The sequence below is a fragment of the Kogia breviceps genome, chromosome 15 (assembly GCF_026419965.1).
Source record: "Kogia breviceps isolate mKogBre1 chromosome 15, mKogBre1 haplotype 1, whole genome shotgun sequence".
NCBI lineage: Eukaryota > Metazoa > Chordata > Mammalia > Artiodactyla > Physeteridae > Kogia > Kogia breviceps.
This window is the reverse complement of record NC_081324.1, coordinates 70871544-70884847: the sequence shown is the minus strand read 5'-3', so window position 1 is coordinate 70884847 and position 13304 is coordinate 70871544. Positions and strand designations below refer to the sequence as shown.

General features: G+C 52.4%; 1 protein-coding gene across 14 annotated transcripts in view; it reads left to right on the top strand.

Moving 5' to 3' along the window:
- The window catches only part of MYO18B (myosin XVIIIB), a 239503-nt gene that overhangs the window by 10051 nt on the left and 216148 nt on the right, over positions 1-13304 (top strand). For 13 of the 14 annotated variants that reach the window (XR_010836953.1, XR_010836954.1, XR_010836950.1 and 10 more), the window contains exons 2-5: positions 4231-4397; positions 6190-6348; positions 11320-12588; positions 13104-13170. Coding sequence is in view for 7 of the 14 variants with exons in the window: in XM_067015387.1 (XP_066871488.1) it covers positions 4359-4397; positions 6190-6348; positions 11320-12588; positions 13104-13170 (1534 nt within the window). In the remaining 7 variants the exon portion in view is untranslated. The remainder of the gene's footprint in view (positions 1-4230; positions 4398-6189; positions 6349-11319; positions 12589-13103; positions 13171-13304) is intronic. The other variant, XM_067015391.1, reaches the window with a different exon arrangement.

Here is a 13304-nt window from a genome sequence, read left to right as displayed (position 1 = left end):
AAAGGCCCGAGACTGAGCTCTCTCATTTCCCCCATGTGCTCTGGACCCCTGGGCCTGCCAGCAGCCCGGTTGAGGACCACCCAGACCATCAGCCAGGATCCCCCCTAGAGCTTTGAAGCTGAGGGCGATTCTTGGTTAGCAGCCACTGACCTGGGCGGGCCTGAGCCAGATGGGAAGTGTTGTGGGGAGGGCAGTGGCCAGGGCAGCAACCTCAGGTCAGGCCTATTCATAGCCTGGGCTCCTCTGCCCAGGCGTGTAGCAGAGTGAAATCTGGCTGTGAGTCACTCGGGTCCTCTCCAGTGTCTCCTAAGGGGATGAGTGGGGAGGGGGTTTTCTGTCCGCTTCTCTCCCCCAGCCCCTCTCCCCAGAGATCTGGCCTCCTGCTTATTCTCCAGCTTTATTTACCTCTTGTGCCTCTGCAACCTGGAGAACCCACACTATGGGGCCTTCTTCTTAAGGCAAAGACTTGGCTGGTTTCACTCGAACATGTTTTAAGGGTCTCCCGTGGGCACCTGACCTCATCAGAGCTAAAATATCCCTTCTTGGGTCTTCGGATCTTGTGATTTCATCGTTGCCAGGCCCTGCAGGAGTGCTGCAGTGTCAGCCAGCACTGTGCTGGTCAGTGTTTAACGCCCGGCTCTGGTCAGTGTTTAATGCCTGGCTCCGGGAGCAAAAGCCCTGCTTTGTGGTATTTGCCAGTTTCTGTGGTGTAAACACTCCCTTGGCTGATTTCAGACTATCATGTGACAGCACCCCATGTGGTGTTGGAAAGCGAGGGCCACAATGGGCTCTCGCGAGATGATGAGAGTTGCTTGACATCGCCTCATGTGGGGGTTGAAAAGCGAAGTCACGGTGGGATCTCGCGAGATGATGGGAGTGGCTTGACCTCGCTCCACACGGAGTTGGAAGACAAAGGCCGTGGTGGTGTCTGGCGAGATGGCTTCAGCGCAGCGCCACCCCGTGAGGTTTGTCTCATCAGCTAACAGGATGTGCAGTTGTCTCTGCGTGGGGCAGGGTTTCCAGGAACGCTGCCCAAGCCGTCTTCTTATGGATAAGTCCCTGAAAGCAGCTCTTTACAGGCCAAGGGGACCGCCGAAAACTTCGTGAACCATGGTAACTCTGAGTGTTGAGGATGGGGTTATCTTCTAGGAGGGGTCAGTGAGGGATCCTGCTCAGAGATAGAAGTGAGAAAAGCCGAAGGCGGAAGAAAGAGGCTCCTTCCTCCCCTGTTGACCCCCTTTACGAAGATCTTGCTGTATAGTCGTCCCTCGGTATCCCTGGGGGATTGGTTCCAAGAGCCCTCCACAGATACCCAAATCCATGAATGTTCAAGTCTCATATAAAATGGTGTAATATTTGCATATAACCCAGCACAGCCTCCTTCATATACTTTAAATCATCTCTAATGCACTGTAAATGCTATGTTAGCAGTTATAAATACAATGTAAATGCGATGTAAAAACAATGTGAATGTAAATACAACGTAAATAGTTGCCAGGGCACAGCAAATTCAAGTTTTGCTTTTTGGGACTTTCTGGAATTTTTTTTCCCCAAGATTTTTTGATTCACGCTTGGTTGAATTCGCAGATGCAGAACCTGGGCATATAGGAGGGCTCTTCATTTTCTGTGTGGGGTGCTTTGTTAATTGCCCATTTTGGATAGAGTGTGTGTGTGTCTGTGTGTGTGTGTGTGTGTCTGTGTGTGTGTATACGCTTTGGATAGAGTGTGTGTGTGTGTATACGCGCTTCCCAAATGGGCCTGAGACACTGCAGGCAGGATGGGAAATGACTGCAGCCACTTTGGAAGACAGTTGGGCCAGTTCTTAAAAAGTCAAACATAAAGTTAGCAGACAGCCCAGCAGTGCGACCTCCTGTGAATCTCCCTAAGAGAAGTGAAAACACATGGGCACACCAAGGCTTACAGGACTATTCATAGCAGTATTATTCATCAGGGCCCAAAGTGGAAACAACCCAAATGTCCGTCAGCTGGTGAATAGATAAAGAGGATGTGGTTTATCCATACAGTGGAAGGCTGATATACGCAACGATGCAGACAAACCTCAAAAACATTATGCAAAATGAAAGAGGACACACGTAAAAGAGTGCATTCCCTAGGATTCCATTTATATCCAAAGTCCAGAAAAGGCAATCTATAGAGGTTAGAAGTAAATTAGTGGTTGCCTGGGGCTGAGGGTGGGAACAGCTAGCAAGGCAAATACGCATGAAGGGCCTTTTGGGGGTGATGGGATTTTGGTGAGGGTTGCAAAACTCTATAAATTTATTTTAAAAACTGTAAATTTATCAAAAAGCATCAAAGTGTATGCTCACAATGGGTGAAGCTTACGGCTGGCATAGAAATTACACCTCAGAGAATGCAGTTTTTTATTTTTACTTTAACAATTTAATCTTTTATTTTATTACTGACACCTGGATATGAGGCTGACAGGTTCGTTCCACTTTGGGCCTGCTAATTTACATTCCCCCCCAACATTTCTATTTATAGTACCTGAATAAAGAGACCAGAAAACTCTGTTCAGCAGGTTTGTACAGACACTGGCCTTCTAGAAGGTCTGACGTGGGATGAATAAAGCTGCTTTTAAAATGTTTCCTAAGCATCCTTTTCAGTGGGTTCATACTATTCCTTTAAGTCCGACATGCTCTAATTTATTCAACTTCTCTAGTTATCAGAGACTTAGGTTTTTTAGTTGTAGAAGCAACACAGTGGTGACGTTTTCTGGTTGAGGATCACTCCCTCAAATTTGTTTTCCAGAGAGGGCTTTCTAGGTCAAAACTTATGTGTGTTTATTAAGGCTTTCAAAATGATGCTAAAAATGCTTAATCCTTTCCCCAAAGCTCTGGGTCGATTAATAGTCAAGGTGTCCTACCCTTTTCTCATTTTCACAGTCAAACCGTGGAGCCAACTGCTACCTCACAAAAGAAACGCACACTCTTCTGTGGTTTTAGAAATCAGGAGAGTGGCTGTCCTCAGGGGAATAGTTACTAGAAGGGGGCATGAGGGATGGTCAAGGGGCTGGTAATGTTCTATTTTTTGAATTGAAATATGATTTAATACAGTAAAATTTTCAAGCTTAATTGTATAGCTGGAGGAATTTTTACACGTGCTATACTAGCGTAACCAGCACTCTGTCAACCTAAATAAACTTAGAAGGCAGTAATCCAACAAAAATTTTATTTGGGATTAAGAATTGTAATACCGCCTCACAGATTTCGGTAGCAACGCAAACAGTGTCCTGCTAGGGAGTAAAATTCAGAGGCTTTTAAAGGCAAAGGGGGGAGGTTTGCATTACAAAGAATTTTAATTGGAGTTGGAGGTCGAAGTTGGCCTTCGATTAACGTGATTGAGCGCTAAGGCTATCACTATGAGCGCTAAGGCTATCACTAGAGGGAAGTAAAAGTTCCTCCCTGGGACAAATCTCAGGTGTTCTTGCAGAGTCCTTGGAATCTTTGTGGTTTGGATCAGTTCCGAAGTTCCTGGTTGCACCGGGGGAGGATGTGTGTAAGGTCCCCGTCTTTGATGGCTTGCCGGCCCCGTTGTAAAACCCCTGACATAAGTGACTCCATTTTATTTCCCATTTCACAACCCGCATCAAGATACAGGACATTTCCATTGCCTTAGAAAGTTCACTCATGGTGCTTCCACCTCCATCACTATAGATTAGATTTGCCTGTTTATTATTTTATTTTGAGTATTTATATAATATGTTTACAATATTTATATACTATAATATTCATAAAAAAGAATATTTCAAATTAAATTCAAATGTACTTTTAATTTAATTAAAATTGTTATAATTTTAATTAAGATTGAAATTTAATTTTAATCAATAATACTTTAAATTCAGTATACTTTTAAATGAAATCATGTTTTTATTTTAAAAGTTTAATAGTTTTAATTTGGTCATGCTGCTAGTTACATAGTTGTGTTCTTTATGTGAGAGCCACTGACCTATACACTTACTAGTATGTACTTTTCTGACTGTGTACATCAAGAGAAAGTTAAACTGCGGGGTCAGGGGCAAGGATATCAGGGCACTGTCCACTCCATGGCCAGCAGCTCCCTGCTGACCACATTTCTCCCAGATGTAGATGACAGTGAGTTGTGCCCGGCTTTGTGGTCTTGGTTCATGGCATTGGTGGGGGTTAGAGCTGGGCAGTACCCACGAGCTAACCTGTCCCTCTCTTCTCTCCCCTCTGTGTCTCCACGGGTCAGTCTCGTGTCCATCACCTCATGCGCTGCGTGTGTCCATAAAGCCGTATCCCGTGCTGCCTGGCAGAGAGCTTCATCCCATCCCATCCATCTCATCTCATCTCATCTCACGGTCCTGGCACTGCCTCAGCATGGCCATCTCATCACGCCTTGCCCTGTGGGAGCAGAAGGAAAGTAACGGTCAGGGCTCGGGCTGCAGCCACATGGGCCAACTGGACCCTCCAAGGACAAGTCATGGCCCCGGTGGCCCAGGCTGCCCCCTCCCATCTGGGGCCACCTGGGGCAGGGATTCTGACATCCAGAGCCTCCCTGGGGCATGTCCGGTCCCCCTTCGGCCTTCTGCCTCGGTTAGCCATGGCCTCTCCAACCCAGCCAGGCATCAGTGACCATGCCCTTGACTCCTCCCATGGCTGCCTGGTCTCCGTCTGTTCCGCAGTAGGTGGCGGGGAAACAAGGGTAGACCAGCTGTCCGGTCTCCATCCTCATGGCAGCTCTCATGAGCATGAGGGTTGTGTGGGAGAAGTATGGGTGGGGAAGCGGGGGGTGAGGGGGCAGAGGCAGGGCTGTTGGCTGCCAGGTTTATGCCATGGGGATGGGTTTCTGAGGTCCCTGCCTTCTGTCACCATGGAGAACTGGAAACGGGCCCTTCTTCCCAGTGATGCTGCTTTTCCCTTTTGTGTTTCTCATAAGATTCCACGAAGGGCCGCCTCTTTCTTTGATGCTTGTTATCTCCTTCTCACCTCATCCCACCCTGTGGACATTTAATGAATTGGAGGCTGAAGGGTGGGGTGGCCGAGAAACTTCTTTCTGGCTACCTCTGCCCCTCCCAGACTGATCTGGATGTAGCATAGAATAATGCTGGAGGGAGTGGATGGACGTTGACACCCGCTGACTGTGCGTTTCACTCTCGGGTTTTAGTCCATGTGAGCGTGGTGTAAACGTGAGCCCACTATCCGTGTGTCTCTGGTTTCTCTCTTCCTAGGCAGAAGTCTGCCTTATCTCCTGGCCTCTGCTTTGTCTCCTGGCCTGTCCTATCTCCTTTAGGTTCCCTTTTATTAGCAGGGCTGCAGAGATCAAGTCTTTGCTACCCTCTTGAAGAGGACCTTGATAAGGAGCTTATTTTTAAACCAGAGTGTAGCTCTGCCATAAGAAGCGCTGGAGATTTTTTTTCTTTTTTAAACTCACGAGCAGTCACAGTGATGCTGGTTAAAGACGCACCCCAGTCAGTCACAGCCAGGCCCAGGTCTCAGCCTCCAAGGTCTCTGTGGCGAGTCTCAGCTGCAATCCAAGTCCAGCTAGCTGGCTTAGACCACATTTGGGGGATAAAATGCAGGCTTTAAAGCCCAGTGTTGGGGAGCCCGTGGCTGTCCAGATTCTGGCTTAAGGACCATCAAGAAGTCACGGCACTGGGTCAGCAGAGCGGGCTATGGCCACAGGGCTGGATCCTTATATAAACCATGGCTTCCCGCCCTTCCCTCCCTTACCATGCTCCTGGCACACAAAGTGATTAAAGTGATGAATTAATTGCTTAATCTATTAACTACAAGCTGAGATGGGACAGGAGAGTGTGGATGGTTCCCTGTGATCCATCGCCTTGTGGAAACCTGGAAAAGCTCCTTCTGAAACAGGTCTTCCCAGAGATGGGTCTGTCCCACACCAAGGAAGGGAACCAGTGGCCTTGTTCATGCAAATTCGTATTATGAGGAAACTGGGTCCAGGCAGAGATTGCACCAACTGGAGTAACCTCTGAAGCTCGTGCATTCCGTTTTCATGTGCTGTCTCGAGGCTTCCCAGAGCCTCACTGAGCCTCTCCTGCTTTGCTGTGGCCTCTTGTACACATGAGCTTGGTCGTGTAGGTCCTCTTTGGGTGCCTCCCTGGCTCTGTCGCAGATTCCTTAAAGGGCAGCTTGCCTCCACTGGTTCATTCACTGAGCTTTCTCCTTCCTTGCTTCTGCAAAACAGATTCGGGAAGAGGACAGGAGCCCTCCACCATCCTCGCCCCCTCCCCTTTTCTCTGTCATCCCAGGGGGCTTCATTAGGCAGCTGGTCCGGGAGACTGAGAAAGAGTCGAAGGAAGCAAGACGGAGGAAACAGGCAGCGCTTGCCTCCCCGGAAGGAGAGGTAAGTGGCCCCACAGGAAGGGGACCAGGCGACTTTCAATACCTACCATTCTGGGGACTTCCCTGATGGTCCGGCGGCTAAGACTCTGCGCTCGCACTGCAGGGGGCCCGGGTTCAATCCCTGCTCAGGGAGCTAGATCACATGTGCATGCTGCAACTAAAGATCCCGCATGCCTCAACGAAGACCTGGCACAGCCTAAATAAATAATTTAAAAAATACCCACCCTCCTGTCCTGTGAGCATCCTTTGAGTCACTTGCCAGCCTTCGTTCCTGCAGTCCCCACTTCAGCTTGATCTCTTGAACTCCTACACCTCTGTCAAAACCCAGCTCAAATGGTACATCTCTGGAAAGCTCTCCCATTGCCGTCCTTTAATTCCCACTCCACCCTCTATGCCTGTCTTAATTGTGGTCAGCATAGTAATCAGTTGATCATGTGACTTATTTGACTAGGCACTCCTTAAGAGCAACACCTCTCTCTCTCATTTGACTCTGTATCTTGAGCAGCTCTCATAGAACTTGACCCATAGTGAATGCTCAAAAATTGTTGTTCACTGAGTGAATGGATGGTAACAGTTGATGTACGAGGGGATCATTTTGCCACTACTTTTGTAGAAAGGGAAACCTAAATGTTAACGGGGGATGTATAGATAGTTTGCTTTCATTTAAGCAGAAAAGATGTTCAGTTGGTGTTCTCTGGTTATTGCTGTATTGGTTGTTAAAATTCTGAAACCCTTCCACAGCAGGTGGTAAATGGCCATGGGCCCAAGTGCCCCCCAGCTGCCATGCTCACCTAGGCCCCTTTCCTGAGTCTCTCAGAGTGGCCACAGCCAATGGCTAAAGGCTCGCCGCTTGGCACAGGAGGGACCTCAGGGCCCTGCTCCAGCTGGCGTCCCTTCTGACTGGTCGGTGTCCACGTACATGTTCTGAACAGCACTGCTGGATGGAAGTAGTAGGTGGACGAGGTGCAGTCCCTGTGCTTTACGGACTTGCAGATTGATCCCTGATGGTGTCCAATGCTGCCTCCCTCCTTTCCCCCAGCTCTTCAGCCAGGGAACCCTGGCAGGATGATGAGGCTGGACACCAGGGAGACAGGACGATGAGGCTGGACACCGGGGAAGCAGGCTTGGGGTGCTTGCCCCTTGGGCATGTCACAGTGTTAGCAGAAAGGGCATCTCCTTGCATCTCTGTTACGCCCTCTTGAGGCTGGGTGGATGCTGCAGCGCTCGGGCTGAGAGATCTGGTGGCCTCAGGGCCTGGAGTTGGCTTGAGCCCAGTGGCCACGCTGGCTTTGCCTCCCATGCCCCTTCAGCTGTTGTTTGCCTGGCTGGTCCCCCACGAGCCTGCACCTGTCCAGTCACAGTGACTGATGCATCAGCGAAGTCCTCTAGCAACTGAACGGCAGCAGCTGCTGAAACCCCCCTGCTGAGCCTTTGTGGGGGTGGTGACAGGGAGGGCAGGCTCTGTCCCCAGCCCTGGCTGATGCAGGCATAAGTGGGGGCCAAGCCAAAGTCCACCCCCACAGACTGCTTTTAGGTCGAGATCCAGTTTTACTGTGTGCTGTTTATCACTCGACGAGATTCACTGTCTGCTCAGGGGCTCATATGATACCCTGTACAGCAAGGAGGTGGATGGGATTATACCCACTTATCAGAGGTGGAGACTGAGATTCAGAGAGGTCAAGGCACCTGATCAAGGTTATGAGACCAGATAGAGGCAGACCAGGGCCGGAGGCTGTGTGTCCTCTGCTCTGGCAAGCTGCCTGGGAGAGCCCAGTCTGGGGAGTGTGGCAGCCACAGCGGCCTGGGGAAGAAAGGGTCCCAGGAGCCCGCAGGCTGTGCTGGCTTTGCTGCGCACAAGTTGAGAAGCAGAGCTAAGCAGAGGACAGGGATAAGCTGTCACTGCGGGGCATGGATGGAGACTCGGAGTATGATGGACAGGCCTCGGACGGCAACAGGTGTCTGGACCATGGGCCGAGATGTTCCCAGGGCTGGAGCAGGGCAGCCTCGGGACATGCTCCTGCGAGGCAGCAAGCCCTTGCTGGGTCCTGCCAGTTTAATTTTCTTGCCCCGATCATTAAATAAGTTTGGCCTCTCTCTCCTCACCCCAGCACAGCCATTTCATTGGAGCCTCATATAATCCTTGCAGGGAACCATTAGCATCCATCACCATTTTGCAGGGGGTGGAAAACGAGGCTCTGGGAGTGACTTGGTTTTCCTAAGGCCACCCAGCCAGTGAGGGACGGGGAGAGACTGGAATAACATAGGGGCAGAAAGAGATCCATATCGAATGTCAGGAGAATTGGGTTCTAGCTCTGGCCCCACCACTCTGTGTGTTCCAGGCCAAATCCCATCCCCTCTCTTAGCCTTAGTTTGCACATCTGTAAAATGGGCTGTGCGTTTCCTCTCAGCCCCATTGATTCTAGATGTTCTTCTTCCCCCTTGTACTAAGAAGGCTGCAGATGGGATCTGAGGGTTTTGGTGACTGAGAAAGTCCGAAGGAGGAGAGTACACAGAGTAGAGGGGAGGGAGGTTGGGATGGGTTGTGTTGCTTGGCCCACCCCTGTGTTACTGTCTCCTCTACAGGGGTTTGGTTAAAAATAAGGCACTGACTCACTGTTCAACATGGTGTGGACAGTGGTGAGATTTGCCAGCTGTAGCCAATCCCCTTTCGAAGGCGGTATCCTGCCTGGTCCCAGAAGGTCAGGCTGAGCTGCCGGGCTCTGGTGTTCTCAGTCCCGGTTGCATGTTGCGGTCACCTGGGGGGCCACCACCCAGACCAGCTGCATCAGACTCTCTGGGAGTGGAGCTGAAGCGACAGAATGTTTTAAAGCTCCCAGGAGTTTCCAGCGGGTCCCAGGAAGACAAGCAAGGCTGTCAGTACTCAACAGTTAAGGGCACTGGCTTCAGACTCAGAGAGGCCTGTGTGACTTTCCATTCTGGGTTTGTCCCTTGGGCCCCCTACATCTCTTTGCTCCCTTATCTGTAGAATGGGGAGAAGTTCAGAACCTACTTCATTGGGTTCTTTATTAGGTTAAGAAGGATATTGCATTATGACGATGTAGGGCCCATTGCAAGATCTATAAATGATAGTTATTATTATTGTCATTTTTACAAAGATGAAGATTGAGACTGTGCTCTGAAGGCACCCATCACCTAAAACAGGAGAGCAACACAAGTCAGAGCTAGAACGGGATGCAGAATGGGGTCATGGTGCAGATGGTGCACGGACAGCCAGGGCTCTGGGACTCTGTGGGTCTATGAGGCAGTTTCTGATTGAGGTCTTCAGGTGCTGGTTTGTGGAGGAGGGGGCATTTGAGCTGGGTATAGAAATACGAGTAGAAGGTGGGCGAGTGGAGAGGGCAAGGGCGTTCCGGGCAGCAAGCTCAACGTGAACAAAAGCACGGAAGCTGGGAAGCGTCAGGTGTGGCAGGAGATGCCAGGTGTGGCTGAAGCATGGAGACGAGCAGGGATGGTGAGACCAGATGGAGGTGGGGGCTCCTCTTCAAGAACTTTGAATGGCAGATGGCTGTGTTGAATGGCTTTCCTGGAGGCTCTGGGCAGCTTCCAGAATCTTTTGATGAGGTTTTAAATGCCTGGCAGCAAGTTGACAGGACATTAGCTCAGGGGCTGTGGCCGTGGCCCAGGTGAGAGAGAGTAGATCTGGGTTTGGGAAAGGAGACTCAGGTGTGAAGCTTTGCAGGTGGAATCAACGCAATCCTGGGACTGTTCTGGATGCAAAAGGATGAGAACCCCAGATGCTCAGGCACAGGTGTGTGGGAGCCTGGTGTTAGCAGGGTCCAAAGTGGCAGAACCCAGACTAGGGCAGATGGTGCAGCCAGGCATTAGGGTAGAACTCCCCCCCATGGTCTCCTTCTGCAGGGGCAGAGGCAAAGCTGGCTCTGTGAGCAGTTCAGGCCACAGCCAGGCTGGTTTAAGGATGGAGCGCAGGGCGGGGCTGACATCACAAGGCAGTAGAAAGACATGGGAGAGGAACAGGCAGTGGAGACCCCTGAGTGTCGGGTACCCAGATGTCTTGGGCAAGCAAAAGTGGAAGACCTCAGGGCAGATCCAGAGCCCTCACCTGGTGTGCAGGTGTGGTCTGGGGACCAGGGTGGCGAAAGTAGCAGCAGATCACTTTGCTCAGTTCTCTGCAATTTCCACAACTCAGCCTACAAAAAATCTGGATGGTCAGGTGGTATCTGCCTGCACTGAGGGAAAACCAAAGCTCAGAGAGGATAGGCGATGTCATCCAACGTCACCAAACTGGAAAGCATCGGAGCCAAGACTAGAACAGGTCATCTGATGACAGGCTCCACGTCCTTTCCCCATCCCTTCCTGGCCCAGCAGGAAGAATCAGGCATAAATAATAGTAAGAACAGTGACAACAGCACCAGTGACAGCAGCAGCAAGAGCTCCTGTTACTGAGGACGTACTAGGTGCTGGGCTCAGCCTCCATATGCTACTGGGAAGCCGCACGCCCACCTGGTGAGGTAGGACATGATGCTTCTCACTTTATTGGTAAGGAAACTGACTCAGAGAGGGGAAGTTTTTTTGTGTGTTTTCTTTTGTTTTGGCTGTGCTGCTTGGCATGTGGGATCTTAGTTCCCCGACCATGGATCCAACCTGTGCCCCCTGCAGTGGAAGCACAGAGTCTGAACCACCGGACCACCAGGGAAGTCCCGAGGGGAAGTAATTTATCTAAGGCCACACAGCTAGTGAGTGGCAGGGTTCGGAAGTGAATTTGGGTCTCTTGGGCTCCAAAGTCCACTCTCCTCTCATAACGTCACATGGCCTTGAGGTTCTGAGCCAAAGCCTAGGGTGTAGGGTGTTGGGGTTTGGCCCATTGCCCGTAGATGCTTGAGGGTCTTTGGGTGAATGAATGGCTGGCTGAACAAATGAGTGAATGAATGAGTGAATGACAAAGCTGTCCTGGTCAGCAAGCAGCTAAGTATGGTTGTGGTGTCTCTTCTAGACCCCAGAGATTTCCACCAGCCAACCCAACAGTGGCACCAAATCTGGAAGCCAGCACGTCTCCCAGGACGACCAGTCGAACTCTCCTCAGAGCCCAGACATTCTGGGCCAGAAGAGCGAGGGGGCCGGCACCGTGGACCCGGTGCTGATGACCAGTATCAATGGCGAGAAGCCCCAGGAGTCGGGCCCCAGTGTGACGCCAGCCAAAAAAAGCCTGCCCTTCAGGAGAGGGATGAGGCGGGGCGATGTGTTGCTGATGGTGGCCAAGCTGGACCCGGACTCAGCCAAGGCAGAGCAGAGGACCCAGCCCCGGGATGGCCCCGCTTGCAAGACCCCAGCCACAGACCCTGGAGGGGAGAAAAAGGGGGAGACCCCAGGGACTCCTTGTGGCCCCCAGGCCGGCACCAAGGATGCAGCTCTGAAGGCTGAGATGACCCAGACTGGGGATCTTGGGGACCCAGGAACTGTGCTACTGACCAAAGGCGAGAAGGATCAAGGCACAGGGGGGAAAGGGGGCGGGGGCGGGGCCCCCCAGACGAAAGGGGCGAAAGGGGGTGAGCCCCAGGGCAGAGAGGGGCTGGGTGAGGGGGGGCAACTGGAGGCAGCGGAGAAAGGGAGAGGGGACCCCTCAAAGAAGGGGGCAAAGTGGAATTTCTCCAAGGCTGCAGCAGGTGAAGGGAAGTGGGCTGGGGCCCAAGCCCAGGTGAGGAAGTGGGGAGGCTCCCTGGGCAGAAAGAGCAGGTGGGACGGTCCCCAGAGTAAGAAGGACGAAGAAGGTGTGCTCCGAAGTAAGGCGGACAAGGCAGACGGACCTCAGACAAAGGTGGAGAAGACGGGCACAGCGCAGGGCAATGGGGGCGCAGCTCCGGGAGCCGTGGAGAAAGCAGGCGAGCCTCGGAGCGGGACTGGACGGGCAGGTGGGCCCCAGGGGAAGATGGAAACGGTGGGACGACCTCCGAGCGAGTCTGGGGAGGCGGGTAAAGCCGGGAGTGAGACGGAGAAGGGCTCTAAAGCCCCCAAGGAGGTGGATGCACGCGGAGAGACCCCAGTTACAGCTGGGAAGGAGGACCAGCCTGAGGGCAGAGGGCGGAAAGCAGAGGAGTCCTGCGCTAGAGCAGGTGATGGGGCTGGGGCCCCGGGGATGGAGCCGCAAGGACCCGGACAGCCTGCTCTGGAGAAGAGTGTGGAAAGGCCTCAGAGGCAGGAGAGCGGAGAGGGGCCAGCCCTGCAGGAGGGGAGCAGAGGAGGCCAGAGCGGAGTCTCAGACCAGGTGAGGGGGCTGCGGCCCCGGGGGCGGGGAGGGGCAGGCCAGAGAAGGAGGGGTGGGAAAGGCCTGCCCCTGGAGGGGGACAAGGCAGGGACAGGAGATGGACCGCGAGTGGAGGGCATGGCCAGCCTAGAGGAGGGAACAGGCACTCCCCCGACCACTAGCGGGGGTCTTGAGGACCCCGCAGCACCTGGCCTGGGGCGAGATTCTCCACAGGGTGAGGGAACGTCCCAACCACGTGAGGTGTCCTCTCGAGCCCGAGCTTACGTTGTCACACGACAGTTCTTCGTGCTGGGTAAACAGCAGATGGCTCGAAATGCGGATTCCCGGTCCCCAGCTTGGAGATGACCATTCAGAAAGCTGGGGGGGGGGCTGTGGCTTCTGCATTTAAATAAGCACCCTCACCCGCACTGGGAGATGCTGATTTCGAAGTGCCCACGTAAGGGGTCTGCCCCTCACATGGGGGTTGGGGGAGGGCAGCGTCCTCTTGGTCTAATATATGTGATCTTTGCCTTCAGGCTCCTGAGGACAGATGGTATGAGGCGGAGAAGGTCTGGCTGGTTCAGAAGGATGGATTTACTCTTGGTAATTAGGGCTGTTGGCACACCCGGGGGCTAAGCCTCTCCCTCTTACACCCGCCGCTGCCGCCAGCTGTATTTGCCAGGTCCTGATCCCAGTCTTCGGAGTAAGGGGAGGGAAGGGGTAAGGGGCAGCTGGGA